Source organism: Triturus cristatus, chromosome 5_2 (assembly GCF_964204655.1).
Source record: "Triturus cristatus chromosome 5_2, aTriCri1.1, whole genome shotgun sequence".
NCBI lineage: Eukaryota > Metazoa > Chordata > Amphibia > Caudata > Salamandridae > Triturus > Triturus cristatus.
Window position 1 is genome coordinate 479,136,100 of NC_140588.1, and position 13,893 is coordinate 479,149,992.

The 13,893-nt window shown below is 43.3% G+C and overlaps 1 protein-coding gene across 6 annotated transcripts in view; it reads left to right on the plus strand.

Annotated features, from left to right (window-relative positions):
• The window catches only part of ELMO1 (engulfment and cell motility 1), a 1,282,006-nt gene that overhangs the window by 568,087 nt on the left and 700,026 nt on the right, over positions 1-13,893 (plus strand). For all 6 annotated transcript variants that reach the window (XM_085607465.1, XM_085607469.1, XM_085607468.1 and 3 more), the window contains one exon: positions 872-976. In XM_085607465.1, the coding sequence (XP_085463591.1) occupies positions 872-976 (105 nt within the window). The remainder of the gene's footprint in view (positions 1-871; positions 977-13,893) is intronic.

The window sequence follows — 13,893 nt, forward strand, 5'->3', positions numbered from 1 at the left end:
CACCCCCTAAAGCCCGACTCTCAAATAACCCTGTTGGTCTATGTAAAGCGCTTGTCTCTGGGTGTGCGATGTCTAACAGCATTATTGTTCTCCTTGGCCAAACGCAGTAGGGGAGGATGTGCAAGACATGGTGACCTGCAACGACCCCAAAGAAACATAGTTACCAGTAACTTCTAGGCAAAGGATAGATGGGGCCCTTACACAGAGAGACTACCTCCTCAAACACCGTTAAAACACGCAAAGGGAGGACCCTGAGGAAAATGGGACCATTTAGGTGATGGATGAGGGGGAGCCTTAATATTCATCCCAATGTATAATTGAATTTATCTCATACCTTGATGTCCAATAGATAAGGATGATGGTGAGTTTATGTATATACTGTCTTGATATCAGCAACAATATTGTAGTAGGGTCCTTGAGCTTGTATTGACTGATTGGCGACTGGTTAACCACAAACAAAATGGATAATAGTTTGTACGGACTGCTAATATGAGAACGCGGTGTATTGCGCAGTCTATTTCTTTGCACGCCGTCACTCACCAGCATATCGGGAATGCACTAGCTGTGTGTGTGCTAGTACGCTTAGGAAAGGTAACAGGGGTCCTATTCTACATGATACTTGCAACGCAACACAATCTGCTATGTACTGCGTGTGAGAGATGGGTTGGCCGCACTCTTCATGGCAGCGGGAAGTGATGCATAATGGGAGTAATGAAATTTAAGGACCAGTTTAATGAAGACCCAGGCCAATGCAAAGAGAACAGTGGCTATGTACAGAGTGTTTCCCATAGTGATGCAGAGAGTTTTCCTTAGTGATGTAGAGAATATATATTAAATTACATTTACTTTAATATTCTGTTTCTTCCCACAGAACCATGTAAACCCAGCTATGGACTTCACCCAGACTCCCCCAGGAATGCTTGCACTCGATAACATGCTGTATTTTGCCAAGAACCACCAGGATTCCTATATAAGAGTAAGTTTGTGATGCATTGTTACATTTTCTGTCGTGAAGAATGCTGCACATTTGAAAAGAGGTGTCAGCCTGTGATCAGGACTGTGTCCCATTTTGTGCTGACAGGAATGGGATGGTAGGTTACAAATCCCAAAGATGGTAATGAGCTTCAGGTTTCTGAACGGTTTTTGTAGTTTTTCCTCCATTTCTGCCACTTTCAGATGAAGGTTGGTTTATTGATTTCATATGCTGTTGGTATTTATAAGATCAGCAGCTGCTCTCGTTTGATTGAATTATCCTTTCCAAATTGGGTTAAATTCACAAGCCAATATTTCGGACCAAGCTCATCCTGAGCATTTTCGCCTGTAGGGCTTCTTTATTCCTCAGAAGGGAGTCTCCACCCTCCCCTAACTCCTCCCGCCCCCCCTTCCCAAACCAGGGACTCACTTCATAGTCAAGAGAAAGAAGAATAACTATCTGGCTACGTCTTCCCCAATAGCATGTTAAAATGTGAGAAAGACAGAAGAGAAATACCGCCTTTAGATCTGATCTTCAGCCTTGGCTGTCTGCTATCTGCCATGCTTGTGGAATTAAAAAACATGTAATAATAAATAAACGGTCCTTCAGTCAGCCTCCTTCGGCGATTGATCTGCTGGATTTACATTTCCACTTTGCTGCTGCCAGCAGGAGAGCATACAGAGAATGGGAAATGGATGAGCCTTCTTCCGAAATTCGCTTTGCTAGCAGTGTCAGTCACATTTGGCATCAGCCCACAGGACAGGCGTAGGATTATAGCGTGCCAGTGATGTTGAGTGACAGCATTTATCCTATTTATATCTTCCTCATTGATGGGACGGGAAAGGTCCCCTATATGGCTCTGGAGAGCTTGTACCCCTGCCCTGTGTTTCCCATAGTAAGTTTCTGATGGCTTCAGGATTCTTTGGCCTCAGCACACACAACAATCATGCATGCGCCGGGAGGCCCACTGTGCCAGTGAAAACGACCCAGATCTGGCCTTGGTGGTCTGGGGGAGCACATCATATGTACCCTCACTCTACTCCAGGTGGCTACAGTCAGCTCAACGGGTGGTGGAGAACCTAATGTGTTGGTAGAAACAAATTTTAGGGACTGGAATGTCCTTTTTACCTACCACGGAGAGTTGCCTATTGGCCTCTCCGATTCTAACTGTCCTGTGCACCTCGGTCCTTTGCACCATCCAGTTGGGACACGGGTGGTGCATGTATGAATACTTTTACTTTTTGTGCACGTGAATGTGCATGGAGTGTGTGTTCTGTGCATGGGTGTGGCAACCAAGGCAACATCTGCATCCTGCTTTTACAGAGAGCTGCCTCGCAAGTGCATTAAGGGAACGAGCGCACCAAATACTGAATAGGGGTGTGGAAGGTAACCCTGCACAATGAAAAGGGAGCCTAGAAGATGAGCACTTGAGGAGCTAGTCTGAAAATGTGGAGTAGCAGCTCACTGGAGCACAGGGAATAATCTGCGCCAGTAGATCATGTTGTCAAGCCTGATGCCCAGGCCCCTCTGCTGCATGCCCCCGGAACAAAGTGACTTGCTCCACAAACCTATTTGTGGTTTGGCTCCACAAGAAAAATTGCTACCACAAAAGGTTGTTTCATTGGAAACAGAAGTGCCCATTTGAACTTGGAGCTACAAAAAAGACATTGCCGTATTAGTCAGTTCCCTCTCCTAAAAACCCAGCTTCCACGGTGTCTTGGTGCAAGAAACCAGTACCCAGTTGATCATCTCAAACCCTTGACCAGAATCATGGTGACGACCCGGGTGGTCTCTTCACTTGTTTGGATGGTGTACTTGAGCTCTGACCTGTGGAAGATACCTCGAGAGAAGATTTAAATAATCGCATCGAGCAAGTCATGTCTGGGTTCATGGAGCTCCTCCTCTTCAGTTTTAATACCCGTGCCTATGCCCAGTGGCACCATTGGAGGTCGCCACAGAAGCCAACATGGATGTCACTGAGTCAGTGTCTCTACTTTGTGCTGGTGGTGTTAGGACCTTCACTGCAGTAAGATCAGCAGACCACCTCCATGGTTGTGTGTAGCCGAGAACTGCCACCCCACTGCTAAGTGAAGGTATTGTACACAATGAGGTTGTTGAGGCCACTAGAACTTTAATAAGGGTTGGGGTATCTACAGTGGTATCTCCAAAACTGTGACACTTCTAATAATTCTTCATTTTGCACATGCCACACCTGGGTGCATGTCACCCTACCATCGCACTATTTTATCCATGCCTATTAGCGCGTCCTTTTATACTCCACCTCCATTTCCTGCATATCAAGAATGTCTTCAATCAAACTTATTTGAAATGATCAATTATTATGCAGAATTCTATGGTAAGCGCTCAATTCACGAAATCTTCATGTATACGATTATTTTCTTTCTGTGCCCCTTCTCTAAAGTATTTGGGCACCTCGAGCCCTTCTTCAGAGAAACACAATCATTTTCCTGGAACCAAAAAGCAATTGCTTAAAATATTTTCATTATATATGGTACTAAAATAATGTTATTAACAACTCCACAGCTTTATGCATTTCATTAAAACCCACGTTCAGTTATCACAATACATTATTCATGGAAAACTGGTATGGAATTTTAAATAAATGTTCGCATGGCTTAATATTATTAATTGAACTTCCAAAAACATTAACGGATTTTAAACAAGAAATAGACTAGCTCAAGAAAGCTCATAGATAAATCGGAAGAAACAAATTGGAGTAAAATTATAGAAGACATCAAGGAACAACTGAACTCCTTTACCTAAAAAAGATATGAGCGTAAAATGAAGAAGTTTAAGATAGCACAGACTATAAACTCTGAGAAGTGTAAATTGGGCAGAAGTGTATGCTAAAAGGAGACAAAACAAGAGTCCATAGATCAAACGTCAACTTCAGAAGATGAACAAACGGGGCATAAACTAAATTCTTTCAGCACTAGTACAGTGGATAACTCAGAACATCAACAAAGACATAAGACAACTAGAAACCCGAGAACATCGGTGGATGCATCTTTTTTTTGCATTCACGTCCTGCAAGACCAGAATGGTAAACAAAGAGAAGAGAGTGTTAAAGAACCAGATCAAACCTTGGTCAGTAACATTTCTGACAGCCCACCCACGGAAACTAACATTTTTTAGAAAGACATTTCCTATGTGCCGACTAATGATGAAAATGAATTGGAAGTGGATGTGGCAGTCTAGAATGTCTTAAAGACTTTAAGAAGTTCAGGTGACCTGAAGACTGAAACTCTGTTTTGGAAAAGCATTCGTGTTCGGTGTCCACCTCTGCCTAAGCTGTCTGCCCTGAGGGTGGGTGGCTAAGAAATGTCCCCGGCACTGACATACTGAGATATTTCCACAAATAAGAGGAGCTGCAAGGGAAAGGACGCGGGAAAGAGATTTGTGGCTGGGGCAGAGGTTGGTGGAGTCAAAAGTGAGGGTTTATGTAAATAAGTAATTAATGGAACCTACCCATCATGCCTGCATTCCGGCACACAAGTTGAGGGGATTTGGAAGTGAGTATAGCAGAAGTTGTTTTGTTCACCTCGCTCTTCAATGTGCTGAGTTGTCCTAAATAACAGTGCAGCATTATCACATTTCCATATATATATATATATATATTCACTTAAAAAACCATAGGTTTCACACATGTTATTAGTTAGCTGGACATGTCCCTCGTAAAAAAACAATGAAATTCCCCCGTTATAGTTAGTGCAGGCAACTATAACTCACGCAACCGCAATCCTCTGCTGATGACGTCAGATATTACATCACTGTATTTAGACACTTATTTACCCATGTCTTCTTCCATTAATCTTTAGCTATACATATATTACAAATATTTATTTTTCATAAAGACACATATGTCATCAGTGATGTAATATCTGACGTCATCAGCAGAGGATTGCGGTCGCGTGAGTTATAGTTGCCTGCAGTAACTATAACGGGGGAATTTCATTGGTTTTTAACGAGTGAAATGTCCAGCTAACTATAACATGTGTGAAACCTATGGTTTTTAAGTGAATTTGCAAGGTTTTTTAAATGCTAATTCGGAACTATAACGTGTGTGAAACCTATGGTTTTTTCAGTGAATTTGTACGTTTTTTTAAATGCTAAGTTATGTATTTTTAATTTATTTATTTTTTTCAGGTTTTTCACCGTGCGCGCACCGTGCGCGCTGTGGGTGCTCGGTGCGCTTCGCACACCGAGCACCCACGGTTCGCAGTGCGCGCACCTCACGATTTTGTGAAAATAAAAATATTGTTTTTTTCTCGCTTGGGGGTCGTTCTGTGACCCCCTTGACCAAGGCTAGGGGGTCAGGAACTGTCCACTCGGCCCCTTTTTCACGTTGTCCACCTTTTTTTTTTCACCCCCTCAGACTGCGAGAGACAAAATGGCGGACGACACTTCCTGGTTTCGACCGATTCGAATGTTTACCGACATCTAACAACCAATCAGAATTGCGCTCGCGCACGGCAGGGTGCGCGCACTGTGCGCGTACGGTGCGCGCGTATAGATATTGATATGCTTTTAAATGCTATTGTCTCAGGAAATACTGAACAGATTTACACCAGACCTGCAAAAGGAACTTCCTTGACCTTATGGCTACCTCTCTGCCAAATTTCACGTAATTCTGTTCAGCCGTTCGGGCTGTAGCTGCGACTAAAGGTCCTATGGGAAAATCCATGGGGAAAACGTGTTTTGGGACCCCCCCTTTTTCTCGGCCCCCGCTTGACGAATCACCCCGAGACTTTCAGGGTAGGGGCTGAACGGAGCGCCCCATTAGTTTTGAAAATTTCGCGAGGATTCGTCAACCGGCGCCAAAGTTATTCAAAATAGAATTTAGAGATTTCCTATGGAAACTAGGTTGTAACTATAACTATCTACTGGCAACCGCCAGTAGATAATTTTTTGCAGAGTTTTATACAGCGCGAACTTGACCCGAATCCAATGAGGTATCAGAGCGCTTTACATAGCACCAGTTACGCTACATGAGGACACACATTCATTTTTTGTTAGGCACGGTGAGATTAAGTGATTTGCGCAGAATCGAGGATGTTCAGCGTCATTGCCGAGACTCGAACCCAGTTCCCGCGGTCCGAGGTCGAGCGCCCCAGTCTCCAAAAAGCATACAATTATAAATCATATAATATAATCATAATGTGTTGTGCTAAAATCCGTATTGTCTATTGATTTTTCCCCACGCTTACTTTTCCTCACTCAAGTTGCAAATATTTTTTTTTAAACATTTACTTTGGTCTATACGTAGGTGGCATGTGAAGACACCTCTTTCTCTTTCGCTCCCTCGAAAGTAATAGGAATCAATATCTTTGTGCCCAAACCTATCTTTGTAGGCAGTGTACGCTTGTTGGAAAGATGAGACCATCTACGCTTACAGGAAAGTTTGTTCACGCTGCCAACAGAGCAAAGATAGATTTCTTTATTTACAACTTTATAAAGGCTCAAATAATGCAACACCTGAAAAAACTGTTCCTTCCAAACCATAACCTTGCATTTCTAACACATATTTCTTTATTTTGTTTTAAAACTATATTTTATTGGCATTTAAACAGCGCTAATACATGCAGTTCTGAACAGTTTTTGTAGTCTTCCCCCCATTTCTGCCACTTTCAGATGAAGGTTGGTGTATGGATTTCATATGCTGTTGGTATTTATAAGATCAGAAGCTGCTCTCGTTTGATTGAATTATCCTTTCCAAATTGGGTTAAATTCACAAGCCAATATTTCGGTCCAAGCTCATCCTGAACGTTTTCGCCTGTAGGGCTTCTTTTTTCCTCAGAACGGAGTCTCGAGTCTCCCCCCCCCCCCTTTCTACCCCCCCCCCCAACTAGGGACTCACTTCATAGTCAAGAGAAAGAAGAATAACTATCTGGCTACGTCTTCCCCAATAGCATGTTAAAATGTGAGAAAGACAGAAGAGAAATACCGCCTTTAGATCTGATCTTCAGCCTTGGCTGTCTGCTATCTGCCATGCTTGTGGAATTAAAAAACATGTAATAATAAATAAACGGTCCTTCAGTCAGCCTCCTTCGGCGATTGATCTGCTGGATTTACATTTCCACTTTGCTGCTGCCAGCAGGAGAGCATACAGAGAATGGGAAATGGATGAGCCTTCTTCAGATATTCGCTTTGCTTCAGTGTCCGTCACATTTGGCATCAGCCCACAGGACAGGCGTAGGATTATAGAGTGCCAGTGATGTTGAGTGACAGCATTTATCCTATTTGTATCTTCCTCATTGATGGGACGGGAAAGGTCCCCTATATGGCTCTGGAGAGCGTGTACCCCTGCCCTGTGTTTCCCATAGCACGTTTCTGATGGCTTGTCATCCATGCGCCGTGAGGCCCACTGTGCCAGTGAAAACTGCCCAGATCTGGCCTTGGTGGTCTGGGGGAGCACATCATATGTACCCTCACTCTACTCCAGGTGGCTAAAGTCAGCCCAACGGGTGGTGGAGAACCTAATGTGTTGGTAGAAACAAATTATAGGGACTGGAATGTCCTTTTTACCTTTCCCCTACCACGGAGAGTTGCCTATTGGCCTCTCCGATTCTAACTGCCCTGTGCACCTCAGTCCTTTGCACCATCCAGTTGGGACATGGGTGGTGCATGTATGATTACGTTTACTTTTTTGTGCAGGTGAATGTGCATGGAGTGTGTGTTCTGTGCATGGCTGTGGCAACCAAGGCAACATCTGCATCCTGCTAGAGAGAGTTGCCGTATTAGTCAGTTCCCTCTCCTAAAAACCCAGCTTCCACGGTGTCTTGGTGCAAGAAATCAGTACCCAGTTGAGCATCTCAAACCCTTGACCAGAATCATGGTGACGACCCGGGTGGTCTCTTCACTTGTTTGGATGGTGTACTTGAGCTCTGACCTGTGGAAGATACCTTGAGAGAAGATTTAAATAATCGCATCGAGCAAGTCATGTCTGGGTTCATGGAGCTCCTCCTCTTCAGTTTTAATACCCGTGCCTGTGCCCAGTGGCACCATCGGAGGTCGCCACAGAAGCCAACATGGATGTCACTGAGTCAGTGTCTCTACTTTGCGCTGGTGGTGTTAGGACCCTCACTGCAGTAAGATCAGCAGACCACCTCCACGGTTGTGTGTAGCCGAGAACTGCCACCCCACTGCTAAGTGAAGGTATTGTACACAATGAGGTTGTTGAGGCCACTAGAACTTTAATAAGGGGTGGGGCATCTACAGTGGTATCTCCAAAACTGTGACACTTCTAATAATTCTTTATTTTGCACATGCCACACTTGGGTTCATGTCACCCTACCATCGCACTATTTTATCCGTGCCTATTAGCGCGTCCTTTTATACTCCACCTCCATTTCCTTCATATCAAGAATGTCTTCAATCAAACTTATTTGAAGTGATCAATTATTATGCAGAATTCAATGGTAAGCGCCCAATTTACTAAATCTTCGTGTATACGATTATTTTCTTTCTGTTCCCCTTCTCTAAAGTATTTGGGCACCTCGAGCCCTTCTTCAGAGAAACACAATCATTTTCCTGGAACCAAAAAACTATTACTTAAAATATTTTCATTATATATGGTACTAACATAATGTTACTAACAACTCCCGCAGCTCGAGGAACAACTGAACTCCTTTACCTAAGAAAGAAATTAGTGTAAAATAAAGAAGTTTAAGAGAGTACAGACTATAAACTCTGAGAAGTGTACAAGTGGGCAGAAGTGTATGCTAAAAGGAGAAAAAACAAGAATCCACAGAACAAATGTCAACTTCAGAAGATGAACAAACGGCAAAAACAAAATTCTTTCAGCACTAGTACAGTGGATAACTCAGAACATCAACAAAGACATAAGACAACTAGAAACCCGAGAACATCGGTGGATGCATCTTTTTTTTGCATTCACGTCCTGCAAGACCAGAATGGTAAACAAAGAGAAGAGAGTGTTAAAGAACCAGATCAAACCTTGGTCAGTAACATTTCTGACAGCCCACCCACGGAAACTAACATTTTTTAGAAAGACATTTCCTATGTGCCGACTAATGATGAAAATGAATTGGAAGTGGATGTGGCAGTCTAGAATGTCTTAAAGACTTTAAGAAGTTCAGGTGACCTGAAGACTGAAACTCTGTTTTGGAAAAGCATTCGTGTTCGGTGTACACCTCTGCCTAAGCTGTCTGCCCTGAGGGTGGGTGGCTAAGAAATGTCCCCGGCACTGACATACTGAGATATTTCCACAAATAAGGACCTGCAAGTGAAAGGACGCGGGAAAGAGATTTGTGGCTGGGGCAGAGGTTGGTGGAGTCAAAAGTGAGGGTTTATGTAAATAAGTAATTAATGGAACCTACCCATCATGCCTGCATTCAGGCGCACAAGTTGAGGGGATTTGGAAGTGAGTATAGCAGAAGTTGTTTTGTTCACCTCGCTCTTCAATGTGCTGAGTTGTCCTAAATAACAGTGCAGCATTATCACATTTCCATATATATATATATATATATATTCACTTAAAAAACCATAGGTTTCACACATGTTATTAGTTAGCTGGACATGTCCCTCGTAAAAAAACAATGAAATTCCCCCGTTATAGTTAGTGCAGGCAACTATAACTCACGCAACCGCAATCCTCTGCTGATGACGTCAGATATTACATCACTGTATTTAGACACTTATTTACCCATGTCTTCTTCCATTAATCTTTAGCTATACATATATTACAAATATTTATTTTTCATAAAGACACATATGTCATCAGTGATGTAATATCTGACGTCATCAGCAGAGGATTGCGGTCGCGTGAGTTATAGTTGCCTGCAGTAACTATAACGGGGGAATTTCATTGGTTTTTAACGAGTGAAATGTCCAGCTAACTATAACATGTGTGAAACCTATGGTTTTTAAGTGAATTTGCAAGGTTTTTTAAATGCTAATTCGGAACTATAACGTGTGTGAAACCTATGGTTTTTTCAGTGAATTTGTACGTTTTTTTAAATGCTAAGTTATGTATTTTTAATTTATTTATTTTTTTCAGGTTTTTCACCGTGCGCGCACCGTGCGCGCTGTGGGTGCTCGGTGCGCTTCGCACACCGAGCACCCACGGTTCGCAGTGCGCGCACCTCACGATTTTGTGAAAATAAAAATATTGTTTTTTTCTCGCTTGGGGGTCGTTCTGTGACCCCCTTGACCAAGGCTAGGGGGTCAGGAACTGTCCACTCGGCCCCTTTTTCACGTTGTCCACCTTTTTTTTTTCACCCCCTCAGACTGCGAGAGACAAAATGGCGGACGACACTTCCTGGTTTCGACCGATTCGAATGTTTACCGACATCTAACAACCAATCAGAATTGCGCTCGCGCACGGCAGGGTGCGCGCACTGTGCGCGTACGGTGCGCGCGTATAGATATTGATATGCTTTTAAATGCTATTGTCTCAGGAAATACTGAACAGATTTACACCAGACCTGCAAAAGGAACTTCCTTGACCTTATGGCTACCTCTCTGCCAAATTTCACGTAATTCTGTTCAGCCGTTCGGGCTGTAGCTGCGACTAAAGGTCCTATGGGAAAATCCATGGGGAAAACGTGTTTTGGGACCCCCCCTTTTTCTCGGCCCCCGCTTGACGAATCACCCCGAGACTTTCAGGGTAGGGGCTGAACGGAGCGCCCCATTAGTTTTGAAAATTTCGCGAGGATTCGTCAACCGGCGCCAAAGTTATTCAAAATAGAATTTAGAGATTTCCTATGGAAACTAGGTTGTAACTATAACTATCTACTGGCAACCGCCAGTAGATAATTTTTTGCAGAGTTTTATACAGCGCGAACTTGACCCGAATCCAATGAGGTATCAGAGCGCTTTACATAGCACCAGTTACGCTACATGAGGACACACATTCATTTTTTGTTAGGCACGGTGAGATTAAGTGATTTGCGCAGAATCGAGGATGTTCAGCGTCATTGCCGAGACTCGAACCCAGTTCCCGCGGTCCGAGGTCGAGCGCCCCAGTCTCCAAAAAGCATACAATTATAAATCATATAATATAATCATAATGTGTTGTGCTAAAATCCGTATTGTCTATTGATTTTTCCCCACGCTTACTTTTCCTCACTCAAGTTGCAAATATTTTTTTTTAAACATTTACTTTGGTCTATACGTAGGTGGCATGTGAAGACACCTCTTTCTCTTTCGCTCCCTCGAAAGTAATAGGAATCAATATCTTTGTGCCCAAACCTATCTTTGTAGGCAGTGTACGCTTGTTGGAAAGATGAGACCATCTACGCTTACAGGAAAGTTTGTTCACGCTGCCAACAGAGCAAAGATAGATTTCTTTATTTACAACTTTATAAAGGCTCAAATAATGCAACACCTGAAAAAACTGTTCCTTCCAAACCATAACCTTGCATTTCTAACACATATTTCTTTATTTTGTTTTAAAACTATATTTTATTGGCATTTAAACAGCGCTAATACATGCAGTTCTGAACAGTTTTTGTAGTCTTCCCCCCATTTCTGCCACTTTCAGATGAAGGTTGGTGTATGGATTTCATATGCTGTTGGTATTTATAAGATCAGAAGCTGCTCTCGTTTGATTGAATTATCCTTTCCAAATTGGGTTAAATTCACAAGCCAATATTTCGGTCCAAGCTCATCCTGAACGTTTTCGCCTGTAGGGCTTCTTTTTTCCTCAGAACGGAGTCTCGAGTCTCCCCCCCCCCCCTTTCTACCCCCCCCCCCAACTAGGGACTCACTTCATAGTCAAGAGAAAGAAGAATAACTATCTGGCTACGTCTTCCCCAATAGCATGTTAAAATGTGAGAAAGACAGAAGAGAAATACCGCCTTTAGATCTGATCTTCAGCCTTGGCTGTCTGCTATCTGCCATGCTTGTGGAATTAAAAAACATGTAATAATAAATAAACGGTCCTTCAGTCAGCCTCCTTCGGCGATTGATCTGCTGGATTTACATTTCCACTTTGCTGCTGCCAGCAGGAGAGCATACAGAGAATGGGAAATGGATGAGCCTTCTTCAGATATTCGCTTTGCTTCAGTGTCCGTCACATTTGGCATCAGCCCACAGGACAGGCGTAGGATTATAGAGTGCCAGTGATGTTGAGTGACAGCATTTATCCTATTTGTATCTTCCTCATTGATGGGACGGGAAAGGTCCCCTATATGGCTCTGGAGAGCGTGTACCCCTGCCCTGTGTTTCCCATAGCACGTTTCTGATGGCTTGTCATCCATGCGCCGTGAGGCCCACTGTGCCAGTGAAAACTGCCCAGATCTGGCCTTGGTGGTCTGGGGGAGCACATCATATGTACCCTCACTCTACTCCAGGTGGCTAAAGTCAGCCCAACGGGTGGTGGAGAACCTAATGTGTTGGTAGAAACAAATTATAGGGACTGGAATGTCCTTTTTACCTTTCCCCTACCACGGAGAGTTGCCTATTGGCCTCTCCGATTCTAACTGCCCTGTGCACCTCAGTCCTTTGCACCATCCAGTTGGGACATGGGTGGTGCATGTATGATTACGTTTACTTTTTTGTGCAGGTGAATGTGCATGGAGTGTGTGTTCTGTGCATGGCTGTGGCAACCAAGGCAACATCTGCATCCTGCTAGAGAGAGTTGCCGTATTAGTCAGTTCCCTCTCCTAAAAACCCAGCTTCCACGGTGTCTTGGTGCAAGAAATCAGTACCCAGTTGAGCATCTCAAACCCTTGACCAGAATCATGGTGACGACCCGGGTGGTCTCTTCACTTGTTTGGATGGTGTACTTGAGCTCTGACCTGTGGAAGATACCTTGAGAGAAGATTTAAATAATCGCATCGAGCAAGTCATGTCTGGGTTCATGGAGCTCCTCCTCTTCAGTTTTAATACCCGTGCCTGTGCCCAGTGGCACCATCGGAGGTCGCCACAGAAGCCAACATGGATGTCACTGAGTCAGTGTCTCTACTTTGCGCTGGTGGTGTTAGGACCCTCACTGCAGTAAGATCAGCAGACCACCTCCACGGTTGTGTGTAGCCGAGAACTGCCACCCCACTGCTAAGTGAAGGTATTGTACACAATGAGGTTGTTGAGGCCACTAGAACTTTAATAAGGGGTGGGGCATCTACAGTGGTATCTCCAAAACTGTGACACTTCTAATAATTCTTTATTTTGCACATGCCACACTTGGGTTCATGTCACCCTACCATCGCACTATTTTATCCGTGCCTATTAGCGCGTCCTTTTATACTCCACCTCCATTTCCTTCATATCAAGAATGTCTTCAATCAAACTTATTTGAAGTGATCAATTATTATGCAGAATTCAATGGTAAGCGCCCAATTTACTAAATCTTCGTGTATACGATTATTTTCTTTCTGTTCCCCTTCTCTAAAGTATTTGGGCACCTCGAGCCCTTCTTCAGAGAAACACAATCATTTTCCTGGAACCAAAAAACTATTACTTAAAATATTTTCATTATATATGGTACTAACATAATGTTACTAACAACTCCCGCAGCTCGAGGAACAACTGAACTCCTTTACCTAAGAAAGAAATTAGTGTAAAATAAAGAAGTTTAAGAGAGTACAGACTATAAACTCTGAGAAGTGTACAAGTGGGCAGAAGTGTATGCTAAAAGGAGAAAAAACAAGAATCCACAGAACAAATGTCAACTTCAGAAGATGAACAAACGGCAAAAACAAAATTCTTTCAGCACTAGTACAGTGGATAACTCAGAACATCAACAAAGACATAAGACAACTAGAAACCCGGGAACATCGCTGGATGCATCTTTTTTGCATTCAATTCCTGCAAGACCAGAATGGTAAACACAGCAACAGAAAAAGAGAAGAGAGTGTTAAAGAACCAGATCAAACCTTGGTCAGTAACATTTCTGACAGCCCACCCGCGGAAACTAACATTTTTTAGAAAGACAT